General features: G+C 37.8%; 2 protein-coding genes across 3 annotated transcripts in view; one reads left to right on the plus strand and one right to left on the minus strand.

The window, feature by feature from the left end:
• LOC110047602 (uncharacterized) overlaps positions 1-9,989 on the plus strand; it is a 22,397-nt gene extending 12,408 nt beyond the window's left edge. Inside the window, exons 16-30 of the mRNA XM_089280508.1 lie at positions 14-451; positions 686-820; positions 1,283-1,426; positions 2,209-2,370; positions 2,808-2,949; positions 3,496-3,596; positions 3,752-3,886; positions 4,163-4,309; positions 5,092-5,160; positions 5,954-6,053; positions 6,531-6,594; positions 6,788-6,879; positions 7,415-7,440; positions 7,838-7,998; positions 8,844-9,989. Of these exons, the coding sequence (XP_089136634.1) occupies positions 14-451; positions 686-820; positions 1,283-1,426; positions 2,209-2,370; positions 2,808-2,949; positions 3,496-3,497 (1,023 nt within the window). The 3' untranslated portion in view covers positions 3,498-3,596; positions 3,752-3,886; positions 4,163-4,309; ... (5 more) ...; positions 7,838-7,998; positions 8,844-9,989. The remainder of the gene's footprint in view (positions 1-13; positions 452-685; positions 821-1,282; positions 1,427-2,208; positions 2,371-2,807; positions 2,950-3,495; positions 3,597-3,751; positions 3,887-4,162; positions 4,310-5,091; positions 5,161-5,953; positions 6,054-6,530; positions 6,595-6,787; positions 6,880-7,414; positions 7,441-7,837; positions 7,999-8,843) is intronic.
• On the minus strand, positions 9,140-15,920 carry LOC110047603 (uncharacterized). 2 transcript variants are annotated; one of them, XM_089280509.1, is made up of 11 exons: positions 15,821-15,920; positions 15,406-15,626; positions 14,787-15,062; positions 14,137-14,197; positions 13,649-13,794; positions 13,187-13,351; positions 12,808-12,894; positions 12,324-12,391; positions 11,527-11,853; positions 11,025-11,100; positions 9,140-10,492 (listed from the first exon to the last, which is right to left on the minus strand). In XM_089280509.1, exons 1-11 carry the CDS (start codon positions 15,912-15,914, stop codon positions 10,073-10,075), a joined length of 1,941 nt encoding a protein of 646 aa, XP_089136635.1. In that variant the 5' UTR covers positions 15,915-15,920; the 3' UTR covers positions 9,140-10,072. The 2 variants fall into 2 exon arrangements, with proteins under 2 accessions (XP_089136635.1, XP_020609007.2); XM_020753348.2 differs by having other exon boundaries at positions 9,140-10,495.
• Between the last annotated feature and the right edge of the window lie 12 nt (positions 15,921-15,932).

The following is a 15,932-nucleotide window of genomic DNA, read 5'->3' on the forward strand; positions in this document are numbered from 1 at the left end:
TTTTAACATTTAGTCTGGCAAGTTTGGAGAAGCTGGGAATCAAACTGAATCTGTTATGGCTAGTTCCAGTGTTGGTACAACAGAGCAGATAGAGGAGGCTAGTGATACACCAGAAGGTATATCGAAGAAAAACAACATAACAGCAGCAAGAAAAGGAAGAAGGGGAGCGATGAGGGTGACGACTGGACCAGAAGAACCAGAGGAAGAAGAAACAAGCGAAAACTCAACAAGGAGGGGAGGAAAAGGAGTCGTGGAGACAAATGAGACTGAAGAGGAAGACATTCAAAAGATGACTTCTGCAGCTGGAAGAAAAAGGGGAAGGCAAGCAGCAAGAACGAGTGTTCTAGAGGAGGAAGACAAGGAGATGCCTGTAACTAAATCAAGAAGGGGACGGAAGGGAAATCAACTACAAGCTGAAACAACTTCCGTGTCAGAAACACCACTCAAAACAGTAAGTTGATATTTAGTGAAGCTTTGTGTCAGGCCACCTCATTACTTCTGCCTACTTAGTCCTCAAGCCCTAAATGTCATTTAGAAAACGAATTTAGCATCTCCTGTAAACTGAGTTTTAGGCCAGCCATGATGGCAATGAACAATACAGTCCTCTTAATATTGCCACCTCTTAACAGACTGTACTCACCCTAAGGTAAAATAATTTATAATTTGAAACGGACTGATTTTGAAGCCTTCAGATACTGCAAGAGTACAAGAGGTAACTGATTCTGAACCAGCAACAGTTGTGGCCGTAGAACCTCTTAATGTGCGCAGAGGAGGAAGAGGAAGGGGAAGAAAGGGAATGGCAGCTAAAGAAACAATGCAGGTATATGTACAGAGGTGTAAGGACCTCACAGCACTTGTCTAGAGAAATAAAAGATTGTAGGGTGGGGAAGGAAATTTTGTTTGGAGTGAGTTCAGTCTTGAGGGTGCCTGTTATGTGAAGGAGTTTTAAAATTGGATTTCAAAAACGTTTGCTCAAGACACTGCAAGGGTTTGATTATTGTATGGTAAATTCCCTAAAGATACACATGTAATGATGTGAAAGACAAAACAAGATTTACAGTATGATGGATTGGGATTTTTTGTTTGGACGAGGGGGCTGAGAGGATGACACATATTTTTTAGAGAGCTTCATTTCTACCAGGTTTTATTGAACAAAAAATAAAATGTCAATAGATTTGCAATAATGTTTGTTGTTGCTGATCAGTTCATGAAAAAAAAAATTGTTCAGACCAACATTTGTGTGGGCAATGCATCTAAATAAAGTATTTTGTATAAATTATAGACAATGGAGGATCAAGGTGAAGAAGCATCTGGTACTTCTGTTGAACCTCAGCCAGAATCACATGTAGAAGCCGTGTCAACAAGAGGGAAAGGAAAAGGAAAAGGGAGGGGAAGGAAAAGTCAACCCACAAGTAATGAATCACTGGTATGAAAAATCAGTTTGAGTATACATGAAGATACAATGAAAAAGGAACTAACAATTATTACGGAACATCAGAACATTTACATTTGTGGAGTATTATGGTGCACAGTCTGTTAACTAGTTTTGAATAATTATTTGAAAGAGGAAATATAAGTCCTTGGTAGCAGTCTTGGTTTGAAGTTCTTAGTACACTAGAGTATCCAATCAGTATGCAGGAGATCAACTAAGTTTAAATCCTGTTGAGACTCAGGAATTTTTTCCATGCTCATGACATACCTGATTAACATCTTACTGTTATTTCACTGAGCTTCATATTCAGTATCATGTCAATTAAATAATTTAACGCTACCTTAACACTTCTTAGTGTACACTTACTTAGGCTCTTTGCTAGTCATGGAGTGTAGGCTAACACCTAGAGTGCTCCAAAGTTGTCTTAATTATGTCCTGTTCCACCTTCTCCAGTTGTGCCCATTGTAATCTTATTTGTCTCATATCTTCCTCTATACTTCTCCTCCACATGTTCTGTGACCACCTGTATAACTCTCTCATTTTTTCTTGGGGGCTCCACATGCATATGTTAGCGGCTGTTTATCAATATTTTGCTTTTTCCTTCCAAATTATTTTCAAAGAAAAATCAAAGTTAAAGCACAGATTTTTTTGAGAGTTTTACATAGATTTGTACATGATATCATAATGATGAAGGCCAAAAGATGTGTAATGTTGTACATGCAGTGCATTCTGCAGCTTACTAGTTATGTCTGCTGTGTTGGAATTTGATGGCTTAGGCAACAGAATCTGTTGATGCAGAAGAAGTTCAGCCCAAACAAGCCATTGTCACACCTGCGAGAGGGAGAGGGAGAGGCAAAGGCAGAGCAAAGAAAGCACAGCCTACTCTAAGCACTGATCAAGAGTTAGGGGCATCTAGTAGAAGTTCCTCTCCATACTCAGTAAGTGCTGAATCTTAGATCACGTTTGCTGACTTTTAAAATTTAGTAATAAATTTGGTGAAGTGAACACATCTTTAAGATAGACTTTGGGTGTTAGTTATGTGGCCCAATTAATTTGATTTGAAAACTTGTAAGCAGAACTTTCATGGTATTTTTAATGTTATGCAGTGCAAGTGGGTTCTAGCTTTTCAGTTTTTAGAATGAAACTGTAGTTTTTGACCTTTCTAATGGAAGCTATTGAGCTACAGAGAGCTGTATAGTGTAAATGGTATGTGGGTCTTTTTTTTAATTTTGAATCTTTACAAACCTGACCCTAATGATGGAAATGTTTACTTGTTTATGTATTACTGATTGCATTACAAAGTACATTGTGTTGTAATCAAAATGGTTTGTTTAAGTTGGTAGTGTATTTATAGAGTACATTTTGTGAACCATAGGTTCCAGAGACTCCTGCCATCAATGATGAAGAGTTGCCACCACCGGAATCACCTGTCATAGCTGCAGCCTCAAAAGGGAAGGGTAGAGGAAGACAAGGAAGAGGGAAGAAAACACAGCGTTCAGTCGCTGAGTTAGAGGCATGTTTATACATTGCATAATAATTATTTATTATCCTGACTGTCTTTAATCATACAGAATTCGAATTATTTGATAAGGAATGTGTCAGATTACATCATCATTACCATTAACCCTTTCCACTACTGGGTGATTAGGGTGTGTGTGTCCTCCTGTTCCCGCCATCCCACATTGTTCTTTGGCACTGTTTAGGCTCTGCTCCAGTTATGGGCCACTCATTCTAACAAGTCTACTGTATGGAGTATCTCCATTTGCTTCTAGGCTGCCCTCCTTTCCTCTTTCTCTGATGGTTATATACTGGAGTTGTACTCCAAAGCCTGTCTTGTGATGGTACAGTTTTCTTTTCTGCATGCTTTCCTAATCCAGTGTCACTTCCTGCATCTAACTGATTATCATGACATGTTCCAATGTGTTGACATCTGAGCTCTGTGCCAGATACTAGAATATACTGGGCTGAAACTTTAAGACAGTGTCTAGTAATCTCATCTTATGCTCATATTGAAAGGAAGCCATCTTAAAATGATTTGTTTTTGATGTTATTTCTTCAGGAAGAAGAAGAAACATCTCAGCCAGAATCAGAAAGCTCTCAAACAAGAAAAGGACGGAGCAAAGGAAAAATAGCAAGGGAAAGCACAGAGCAGAACTCTGACATTGTATGAAGATCTGTTGTTGTTGTTGTTGTTGTTAAGTGCTAGTTCATATCTGATAATTAATATTATAATTATAATTGATGCACAATGTTTTATCAAGATACATGTACGTGCAATATCACCCTAAAGTGACATGATTTCCTTTGATTGTTTGGTAGGCTGTCACATTGTCAGAAAGTACAGAATTTAGTGAGACCATTGGAGATTCAGAGGAAAGTTCAATTGCTGGAAGTAGCAAAGGAAGCCGTAGGGGCAGGCAAAGAAAAGAGGCAGTGGAGGACTCAGAATCAGTGGTAAATTAAATTACAAAAGATGTGAGCTCTTCCTGTCTTTTCATCTCTGTCTGTTGATCTGTTCTTAGTCTGCTGTTTCTTTATTATTTTGTCTGTGTCTGTGGGTCTGTCTGAGAACTTAAACTTTTTGTGAGTGCAATAAGTTTTTGATTGTTTTCATTTATTTTTTAGCATATTCTGCTTGTGATATATATGGCACAGGAGGAAAGAAGGACTAATTTTGATGCTATAAGAACTTGCCAAGAAATCTTTGCATTGTTATTCTTGTCTTTCCAGGAGGTTGAGGAAACTCCAGCGAAAAAGAGCAGGCGTGGAAAAGAGCCCTCTGTAGTTCGCAGTCCATCTTTAAATCGAGGAAAGTTACCTGGTGATAGCAAACCTAGAATCATGTTCACTGGTCTTGTTGATAAACAGGGTGAGAAGGTAAGAAAATTCCTGAATAGCTGATTGTAAAGTCTAATGGTCGGTGGTTGTCAGGGATAATGTTTAGAGATCTTTGAGTTGCTCACAGTATATCCTTGGGTTGGCCACTTGGCTCTAATAGGCCTGAATTTTTTTCAGGCTTAACGTCACAACTGCTTAAGTTGTGTGTATAACTGTGATGACCAATAATGTCTTCATATCTTTCTCCGCAGTGCAAATATATGACCTTTCATATATTCATTTGCATTCTTCATCATCTACGGGTATATTATGAACTCACAGTATGACCAGCTCCCAGCTGGGTTGATAGCTCAGTTGGTAGAGCACTGCATCAGTATCGCATAGGTCATGGGTTTGAATCCCGTTCAGGCCTGAATTTTTTTCAGGCTTTAATTTCACAACTGCTTAAGTTGTGTGTGTAACTGCGTTGATCAATCATGTCTTCAAATGTATTGCAAGAAGGTAGGCTGGCACTAAACTCTGGTTTCAGTAGCATAAACTGACTGGGAATATTTCTACTACCTGTTGGATTTGAAGCAAATGGGATGTTAGTCCATCACAGCGTTACCTCAATTTCCTGCACTTAGGTGGAGAGAGACACCGCAAGAGAAAGCTTTCTTGCCCAATACCACAGCACAATAACCCGGGCCAGACCTGGACTGCTTGATCTGTACTCCAGCATACATGTACTTCCATTACACCACTAGCATCTCTCTTACTAAGTGGGTAAAATTTAACATAATTTGTTACTCTCTGCTCATTTAATATAAACATTCTTGTAGGTGGTGACAAGTCTTGGAGGTCAACTGGTGGATAACATTCACAACTGCACACATCTGGTTACAGATAAGGTGGGTAATGACCACTTTGTCATTTTCGGTCGAATGAATTTAACTGTGAAAGCTCTCAACTGTTAAACTCCTGGGCTTAGTTCTTTTTGAGACCTTTTTGGGATTCTCAATAAACATACAGGTCTATTGGAGAGAGATCTATGGGTTGTAGGTAGGTGGGGGCGGGGGAGGGGGGTTCATGGAGCTTTTCCTGTGATGCAAAAAATAATAATAATGGGGGTAGGGGGATTGAAACATTTGCTGGGTGCAAAAGAATAATTTGGTACTACAGTAACAGTGAATTAAATATTATTTAGTCATTATTTGGCTGTGTGACTGCACGATGCGGTTCCAGTCAAAGACCCACATTTCACCCCTGCCCACCATAGAGCCTCCACTAGCTCAGTGGTTAGAGCGTCTGGCTAGATCACGGAGGGTTGTGGGGTTAAATCCCATCTGGAACTCAGATTTTTTTCCAAGTTAATGTCATTTCTACATTTAAATTAAATTAATACTTAAACAATAACTTCATCTCTTACAGCACTTTATTTGTAATTTACATTTTCTCAAAACTTTTCTGCAAAAGGTTCTCTTGCTGTTTGGGCAAGCAGATTAATCCACTACTAGCTCGACTGCATAATTCAGTAGCCCTGGGATATCAGACACTACTTTCTTGGCATATTGTTCAAACTTTTGCCTACCTATTCCCCCAGTCTTTTCATCATCCACATTTTATGAACATAGCTGCATTGTCATTGCAATTATAAAATTATAGGTATATGTTAATGATGGATCTTTGGAAATTCTTTCATAGGTGCGACGTACTGTCAAGTTCCTATGTGGCCTAGCTAGTGGGCAAGTTATTGTTTTGCCTTCATGGCTGGATGCTTGTAAAAAGGCAAAGAGTTTTGTTGGTAAGCTTTACATTTACATTCACTGTGTAATAGCAACTCTTTATAGCATGTAGCTAATCATTATGGGTGGTCATGAATGGTAAATGTGAGACTTTGCAAGAAGGTAAGACTAGGGTTTTTCTTTGCAAGCCCAAGACACATTTTGACTTTTAAATGCAAGCATTAGATGTACAGTCCTCATTTATAAAGACAATCAAACAAATAAATCGGGACTTTCTTAGCCTTGAGACTCCGAGACATGCTTTGTGAAAAAATCAGGACTGTGGGACACAAATAACCACTAAAAAAAGAGACTGCAAGACTGGTGAAATTTGTCAAAAAATTTTGCAAGACCCAAGGTTTTTTGAAGGACTATTTGCCACCCCTATCATTATTTCCAATGCTTACTTACTCATCCCTACATCTCTGGTTCTAACACATTTTTGCTGTGGGGCTATAAATTCTCAAGATGTGCTTTCACTTTTATTTTGTCAACAGACACCTCGCCATTTTTTGTCAAAGATCAAGATGCAGAGAAGCAATATAAGTTTACTCTTCAAAGGTTTGTGAGCGTTTCTATGTTTCATTTATAGCTAATACGGTAAACATTGGTCAACAATTATAAATGAATCTATTTTCCAAATGAGTCATAACAAACAAACTTTATTTTATTTTCTGAACCAATAATATAATCTGATATACACTTTTAGTCACAGAGCGCAATTGTTATGTTGGTTTCATTCGTTTTCTTTCAGATCCCATGAAGTTGCTCTTACAAAGGGTCTGCTTGAGGGTTATAAGATTCATGTAACAAAGAAAGTTAAACCAGAACCTTCACAAATGAAAGGTAAAGAAAAAAGAAAAAATATTTGTACAGTTTACACACTTTTTGGAGGTGCTCTGTATTGTCTTATAGGATAGGATCATGTCATGGCTGAAAACCTCAAAAAGATTTTAAATTATTTTGTAAACTACACTACAGTATGAACAATTAAGTTTTTTCTTGTCACTGTATGTTGTAAATACTTTTATGGACTTTTAAGTTGTTAGCCTGAAATGTCAGTCATCTCGTACCCTCATCTTTTTATTTAATTAATCTAGTTATAATTATGCATAAGTGATAAATGGCCTGCCTAGATTAGCACTTGCTATCTGCGGGCCAAGTAACATGTAATTTTACAATGAAAGAAAATAAAAATTATTATTGTTGTTGTTGTTGTTGGCGTACCGCCAGGGTAAGGCTGAGTCAAGTTCTCCCAAACTTGCATTGGTCACACGAAGTTACTGTCAATAGGGATAATTAGAAATAAATAAAATACACTGTCAAGTTTATAGTCTGATTATTTTTAATCATTAAATAAATATTGTTTGTTCTGTTTCAGATATAATTCAAAGTGCTAAAGGAGAGGTATGTAGAAAAAGACTAATTTATTATGTAGCATTAAAAATACATTCAAGTATTACCAGTAAGCTGGTAATAAATTATCTTGAGTCAATCATGAATGATGAAAAGTTAACAGGGTAGCAACTGAAGAAAATCTCCTCCCTGATCTGTTGTCCACTAACAGACAAACCATGTTCCACACCGAAATTCACACACTATTGCATTGCAATATATCAAGTCGAATGTTTCCAACTAAATTCATTTTTCATAGCTTATGAAAAACAGTCTGCTTCACCATCGTTAAATTTTGCCAGTTATATTATTTTTTTGTCTGACTGAGAAAGCTTTAAATTTAAGGTTAAGTATCAACCTGAATTCCAATGCAGAATTACGATTGTTTATTAATTTGATTTTTTTGCAGTTTTTGTCCAGTATGCCAAGAAGTAAAGATGACAGAGTTTTTGTAATTTCTTGTGAAGAGGACAAAAGTGTTTGTAAGAAGCCACTAGAAGCTGGCATCCCTGTGGTTAGTGCCGAAGTACTTCTTACAGGAGTGCTACGACAAGAGCTCAACCTTGAGCAGTATCTTTTATTTAAAGTAATCTTAAAGCACTTTTGATTAACCCTTGTTCTTTGATACCAAAGATCGCATTATACCATGTGTTCTGACTCGAGAATGTTAATGTTCCAAAACTCAGTACATAGAATTGTTTCAAGAAAGGTTGTCTTACAAAAGTGTAAAAACTTACGCCACAATACTGAATGGTACTTTTGGTGGTAGTTTACTGCTAGTTGATCAAAGTTCACAGTGTTGTAGGGCAATAGTTGTAAAAATGATATTCAATGGTTTTTCCTTCTTTTTGCATCTTGAATTTTGATCAATGAGAGAAAAACTACTTCCACCCATAGTACCTTTCAGCATTGTCACATAACATTTTACACTTTTGTAGAACGACCTTTCTCGAAATAGCTGTTAAAGGTCCTTTGAAATCACTGGTCAGTAGGAGTAATGATACCTAGTAGATGACATAATAAACCAATCAAGACTCTCTGTTAAACTGAATTTAGATATTGTCACTAATATCACAGAGAACTATTAAGATGCAATGTGTAGTTCCAGAAAATATCCATACCTCCCCCACAGAAGGGATTTTTTCTAAGACCCCCCACCCCACCCCTCTGGAAATTCCAATAAAGCTTCACACATTTCTTTAAATTTTTTGGTCTTACAGAACCCCACCCCCCAGAAATTCTAATCCCTTTTGTGGGGGGAGTATGGATATTTTCTGGACCTGCACGATTGCCATTTACCACAGGGCTGTTATTTTATCGTAACAGACATTAAAAAAGCCGTAGCCCTTTAAGGTTGTTAAGTAGACCTTTTCAACTTTAATAGAACACTTCATTGTCCTTAACTCCACCTACAGACACAAATTATTTGCAGATGAAATGTCCGATGCATCACAGGACACAGCCAGTTCAGGTGGGCAAAGTAAAAGAAGACGAGAAACAGAGACTGGAGCATCATCATCTTCCACGGCAGAAACAAAAAGTACAGGATCCAAGAGAAGAAAAAGATAAACTGTTCATTCCATAAACTGAGATGTTTCTGGCATTTAATGTTGCTCGAAGCAAATCGTCTTGAACAGCGGTCAGACCTGTGGATCATTGGTTTTTTAATGCCTGATGATGAATGGGTTTCATTTGGTAATCACAGTTGACGTAAGAGATGATTGTCAAAGTCTTGAACTACCAGAGAAGACAGTTCATTTTATTAACGATCATTGAAAGACAGTTTCAGAGAGTTGGGAAATAACATTATCAGCTTGTAATATACATTGGTTAGTGGGACTTGAAAATGGTGGTTGTTGATGTCAAGTCACCTTACACCTTTTAAAAAAGTTATCTACTAAGTACACTTGAACCTTGCCTCATCTAGAAGCCAGATATCTCCATCTTGAACTCAAATCACTTTCCCTTGGAAAAGTTTTTTCAGTTATTTACTTTTGGCCATCTTAAACCCAGTGTTTTTCATTTTCCTCGAGAGTTTAAGATAGTGGGATTCAACTGTTAGTAGTAACTGCATTTGAAACATGACATGAACTCAGCACAAGCACATGCCAAATTTTTATCCTGTCAACTAATTAAACATTAAAAATTTGAGCAACTGAAAACAAATTGTTGTTTAATCCTCAAAAAGTTAACCACAAAGTACGGTAAATTCAAATTTTGCGTTGCTATTTGTGTATTAAAAAATAAGTCAGTTGCATGGTAATTATATATAAGGGTAATTGCATAATAATTCTTATAAAGAATGTTTATTTTAAAATGTTACAAAATCCTTTGAGAATGAGAATTGGATGTATGTTTATGTGTATGTGTACGCTGTAACTGCTCACTAAAATTGTAGAGTATAATTGGACAATTTTATCTTTTGCAGGTTGTGTTCTTAAATGAAAAAAAACTTCTGAATGTAACTCTAGTCTTATTACAGGGGTTTCCATAAGAAAGCCTTTAGTTAAAAGAGCTGCAAAGTGGTTTTAGAATGTTTCGATAAAAATCAAAGATTGTTAGTTGCTTGTACATGACAATATTCTTAGATGTCGTGACTGAGATATTAAATTCCATGATAATGTTATATTAAACATCCACTTAATTACCGAAAAAAGTTAGTAAGCTGTCTTTGCCCTTGTAATAATTTAATCTGTTTTCTGTTTGACTTTGCTTTCCCTGTAACTTTGCTTTTGGAGTTCTTTTTTCCAGTTGTGTCTCTTTCAAGGAGGATACGTTTTGCAGGTGGTTTTGAAACTTCTCTATCAATGCTGTCTTCACTGGGTTTGTTCTCTTTGTCATACATAGATTCTTTTAGAGTTCTTTTCTTGCTGTGGTACTTTGGTGTACCTTCAGTGCATTCTTCGATAATGCAGTTCTTTCGAGACAATATTATATCAGTGCTGATCGCAGCATCCATCATCTGGTCCCTCTTGGTGGCAGGACTTGGTCCTATCTTGATACTGACAGCAGGTTTTGCCCAGCTCATGTCACCACACACTTTTCTGTAGCTGTCAAACTGTTTCTGCTGAAAAGATCAAAGGCACTTGTAAGCAAGTTTCAGTTATTACTATCATTGCTCTTCTCACCCTGAGTGGAATGCTAGGCCATTAATTTGCACATAGCCCCCTCCCCCCCCCCCCCCCTGCCCAACCCCCTACCTGCAGGCATTTTGTCAGGTGCAGTGAGACTTAAATATTTAAGTGTATTGCACTAGAACTCAACCTAGCTTCCACACCCTGGGCTTGAACAGTCTTGACCTATTCTTTATGCATAGGCAGGGTTCCAGGTAAGTTTTCATAGCAGGGTGTCAATAAGGAATTCCAATGGTCAATTCCCACTGCTCCCACTAAATCAGTAATAAATTTTCTGTAAATTTGTTTAATATGTAGCTGACCTTGTTGGGTTTTTGACCTGAGACCCCTCACTCATCTGGAACACTGCGTAGGACACACAAACCAGTAAATACTAATTATCTACCAGTATCATCTATGATAAGTACCAAGTAAACAAATTTACTGTGTACTAAAATCTGAAGGCCATTTTACAGTACTTACCTTTTCTGCTTTAAGCTTTAGTGGCTGCTTCTTTGTTGGTGTTACAGCTTCCTCTTGAGATTCAAGATCAGGGGTTCTAGCCACAAATATATGTACATGTAACAAAATCACTAATCAAAACTTTCTGTTTAAATTTCTGTAATATTATTCTTAAATTCTGAACTGAACTTTATTTAATGCTTTTTTCTCATGATGAGAGCGTTACTGCGCCTTTCAATAACATCCAGACTCTAAAATTCGAAGCTCAACTGACAAATGCGTTTTTCGCTACCAACAACCAAATGTTCGGCGGCCCCTCCCAGCTTGTGACTGCTGCTCAGAACTGTTTCGTTGTCTGAACTGTGCTCAACGATATGATTACCATGAGCTCAGCAGTAGTCGGAAGCTGGGAGGAGCTGCTGAACATGTGATTGACAGTAGCGAAAAACACATTTGTCAGTTGAGCTTTGAATTTTAGAGTCTGCATGATGTTGAAAGGCACAGTAATATTGCCTAGCATTACCTGAATTGGCTGAGCATTGAGCGTACTTTAGATTTTCTGTGAGTTGTTTCTGGGGTCATCAGTGCACAGCTCACATCACTTGCTTGATAATCCTGTAGACATGTTTTCTTCACTTGTTGGTCCAGCAGGGCCTGAATCAAGAGATACACCTTCATTCCAACCATGGTGGATGCAATCTTGTCAGTACCAGAGCTTTCACTGCTTAGTTGTTCTACCTTTTGTTGCAGGGATTCCATGACTTCACCAATGCATTCATTTGTGAAAACTTTTTCCTTGGATTTTGTAATACTAACTTTAAGCATTTTAATAATTCGAAAGATGGCATCTCTGAAAAAAAAAAAAGTGCAATGTAAAAATAAAACATTAATTTTATATAAGAAAGATCTATTTAGAGTTTGTCCCAGCTACGACAGCTTTTTTGTTGTTGGAGAACTGCTCAAGTTGATCTTTAGGATTTTATGGAAGGGTGCTCGAGATACAGACCATTGAAGGCAGTTCCCTGTAGAAGCATCGGGGTGGGGTGGGGGGGAGGGCAGGCATCCTTCCCCAGAAAATTTTTAAAATTGAAGTCCTCAGAGGTCAGTGTGTCAAAATCTCAGTTTTTTAAATTTAGGGGGTTCAACCAAACCCCCGAGAACCCCCCCACCCCCAGATCTGCCCTAGGAAAGGTGTCCTAAATATGTAACCTAAACTTTGCACATCAGTGGTCTCAGCATAACCAATGAAAAGGTAATTTAAACATAGCTATAGATTGTAGTTTGTAACTACAAAGTACACAATCTTATGGATATTCTTACTTTGCATCAGCTGTTTCTTCACAGACATTTTGCAACTTTTGGAAAAAGGTTACAAATTCACCAAGACCCTACAATATTGTAAAAATCAAAATTTTCATTAGTGGTATTTTATATTTTAAATGGTTTGAACCCAGGAGTATCAGTAGTTCATATAGTGTGATCGTCCAGGTGACAGTAGTTCTGAAAAGAACTGTTGTTGGTGATTGACGTTTCAATAACCTGAGCAGAAGTTATCTTCAGAGTCAAGGGAATAGTGTTTGTTAGTCAATAGCGTTTTAAGTCTGGTCCATTGACTGTGATTGGTCAGTTAGAGCCATGATGGTATTGGCATGACAGTATTAGTACTGTAAACTATTTAGAAAGAGCACAACATGACATTCCTGATGGCAAAGTTTTTTATTTTGCAAGGGAAAGTTTTTATCATTTTGAATTTTAATGCAATAACACTGGCGCAGATTATCCATAATCAGGCGTGTACACTTACTTTAGTTAAAGGGAGAAGTGGGTTGTCATCACTTGGTGCATAACTCTTTCCACCCAGACGTATTCTCAGAATAAAAGACACAGCTGTCTACAGGAAGGAGAAAAGAAAAATTATGATGCCACGGAAGTCTTGGAAGACTGACTTGGTGCAACATCACATTTTGATCATTTGTTAACTTTCAGACACTTAATGTACAATTCTGTAAAGCAGTTCTGCCCACTCACAAGTAGACACCTCTTTCATGGTCTGTACATGACATGTTGCTTCAATGTAACTATTATTTAGCTTTCATTAGCCAAATCCTTTGGAAATTTTGAATGCCAAGTTTCAAGTCCTGGATTAAAGCATGCCATGATGCTAATACATAGCTTGTTGATACCTGAAACATGGGCATGTTTTTCTCTCTTGCCACTTTCCTGAGTGCTGTGAACTGCTTGTGAGCTAATTCTCTGTAGGGTATGTTGATGGCTCGAGAGAGGGCTAGTTCGTCTCTGGAATTGACCAGAAGCCTGAGGTAGCTAAGCAAAACCTTGAGCAATTGATCCTGTAAAAGTAACATTAAAATCAATGAATGGATGATCAACTAATGAGTATTACATCCAAAAGTAATTATTAATTTTTAGATACTGAAGCACCCTTTTCCAATCAGAGTGAGTCCTACTTTTGGAGGATTACAACTTTCAGGGGGATGTTACTGTCACATACATGTAGTTCAAATGAGCTGTACAGATGGGTTGAACACTGCAAGACAGTAATTTGCTCTCTTTCTTCGGCTTTGTTTGTAGCTGAAGCTCCCAAGTGGAACCAGGACAAAACCTCCGAACTAAAACATTTGCTTTACCTTAGCTACCTCTTCATGGGATTTAATTGTCACATTTGGCTTGCAGATCCTTTGCATCGGAGAATCTGGTGACTGGTCTGCATTAACTTCTGACCCTCCACGCAGGAACAAATGTACTGTTTTCTCAGATAGGAAATGATTACAATCTGCATGTTTGAAGAAGAAAGAGAGGTAGAATGAGATTAAATAAAAGATCATTCGATGAAAATCTATAACCAAAGTCACCTCATGAGTACAGGTGCAACAAGAGCGAATGGCCTCCTTAGATTGACTGTAATACACTGTATGTTGAGTGCAAAGGGGAAAAAACAAACTTTTTACTTCACTCTATTAAATAAGTCCATCTCAAAGTTGTGCTTGTCTTTACTATGAAAAGTAGGATTTTGTATTAACTGCAAGTGTGAAATTAAGATATACACTGTACTGTATACCCCTCCATCAATTTGAAGGCCCTTATATATGAAGGCCATCTTTCATTTGCAATTTACCTTCTCTCCCTGTAAAGCACATCATTGTTCTGTTTCCAACAACCAGCAGAAGGATTTGTCGCTAAGAATTTTGCAATGTAATCATGTTAGCATAAAACTTGATCTCAAATCTTGGTATCTGATCTTTGATTTAAAGGCAAATGAAATCATAGGTTTGGCCAAGTGAAAGATTTTTCCAAAAGGGTAAGCTGAGTGTCCATTTTATGGAGGTGAACATATTTATAGACTGAGACAGAGATGAGAACTCTCTTTTCTTTTCTTTTGTGGGACCAATAAACTGTCCACTATACTCTAGGCAAGTGTCTGTACTAGGGAGATATTAACTTTACTGCGTTGCTATGCTGTTTTATCTTGGTTACTAGCTGGTTAAGGAACATTTGTACGGCCTGTATAAAGTTTGCCAGCCACCTTCTGGCTAACATTTGATGAGCAGTCACTGCAGCTTCAACTAGCTCAGAAGGAAGATATGTGTGAGCTGCTGAGGTGATGGGGATATCCCCTCGTACTCTCTCTCCCCTTCCCCCCCCCCCTCCCCCCTTTAGCCCTTAACATTTGATGTAGCCTGGCTGCTTCCGTGTTACATTCCTGAATGCAAGTTAGCCACTGACAGGGAAATAATAAAAGTAATTTGGGTAATGCTTAGCACTCACCTCCAGTTCTGTCTTGGGTTTCCCAAACAGAACAAACTGATGAGATGTTTGGAACATATCCTTAAGATTACTGTCCACAATAAAATATGTCTTCACTCTCTGAAAGACATCGGCAAAGTCTACGGCGTTGCAGTGGGACAAAAACTTATTATAGGCAGTACACAACTTTGTGATTGTGTCGCCATCATCGTCATCATCCATAGATAACTTGGATTTCATGATAGCTTTGTGTGCATCTAGGACATCTTGTATTTTCACTGTGAACTCTCCTGTTTCCTAAACGGGATAGTTGAAATCACTGTTTTTGCTGTCATCTCAATCCTCTCCAGTTTAGTTTGGAGTTCAGAAAAAATAACTATTAATAGTATAACATGTATTTGCTTATCTTCATGCAAAAATGCGAACTGGAGCACTAATAATTATTTATAGGCTTATGCTTGCATGCCAATTTAATGCTGAATCTTCGCTCAGCAAGTGATATGTCATTCCATTTCCTCCCCTTCCTCTTCCTTTTTCTCCCTTTAAGCGTCTACGTCTTTTCCAGCCTTTGTGATAGAAAGAGAACTTTCCATGCACTGTTTTTTCTTAAAGGGGACCAATTATGAAATAGTTTCTGTACCTCTTTGTTGAGTTGTGCCATGACCAGTTGAAGAGCTATCAGCTGTTCCTTCAGATCAAAGATGGAATCACAGAATGGCTTCTTTGTTCCATGTTCCCTGTACAAGTTTATTAAAAATTCAACAGGTCTTTGTAATCTTGCGTGTTTGAGGGAGTCGCAGATACTTTGAAATTCAGAGCTTTGATATCCAATAGCAAGATATGTCGTCGTCTCGTTATCGTCTAAAAAGAAAGTAAATTATTTCAGCATAAGCTTGAGATTTATCTGCTCATAGAATTTTCGATTTGCATGATCTTCTGGTGAATTTGGTCAAAACCTACGAACATTATGTATAAATGGATGTCTTTCCGGTATTAATCAAAACATGCACGTGATCTAAAAGATTGAAGAATGGAAGAAAAATTAACTATCTGACCTCTCCATCCATCGTGATCCCTGAATACCTCCAGGGTTTTTGAAATTTCGTTCAAATTGTGTCCAGCAAGCCAGTAAACACAACCTGCAGCCATCGCTGATCGGGCAAAACA

The sequence above is a fragment of the Orbicella faveolata genome, unplaced genomic scaffold (genome assembly GCF_042242905.1).
Source record: "Orbicella faveolata isolate gen_17 unplaced genomic scaffold, um_ofav_v1 contig_47, whole genome shotgun sequence".
Classification (NCBI taxonomy): Eukaryota; Metazoa; Cnidaria; class Anthozoa; order Scleractinia; family Merulinidae; genus Orbicella; species Orbicella faveolata.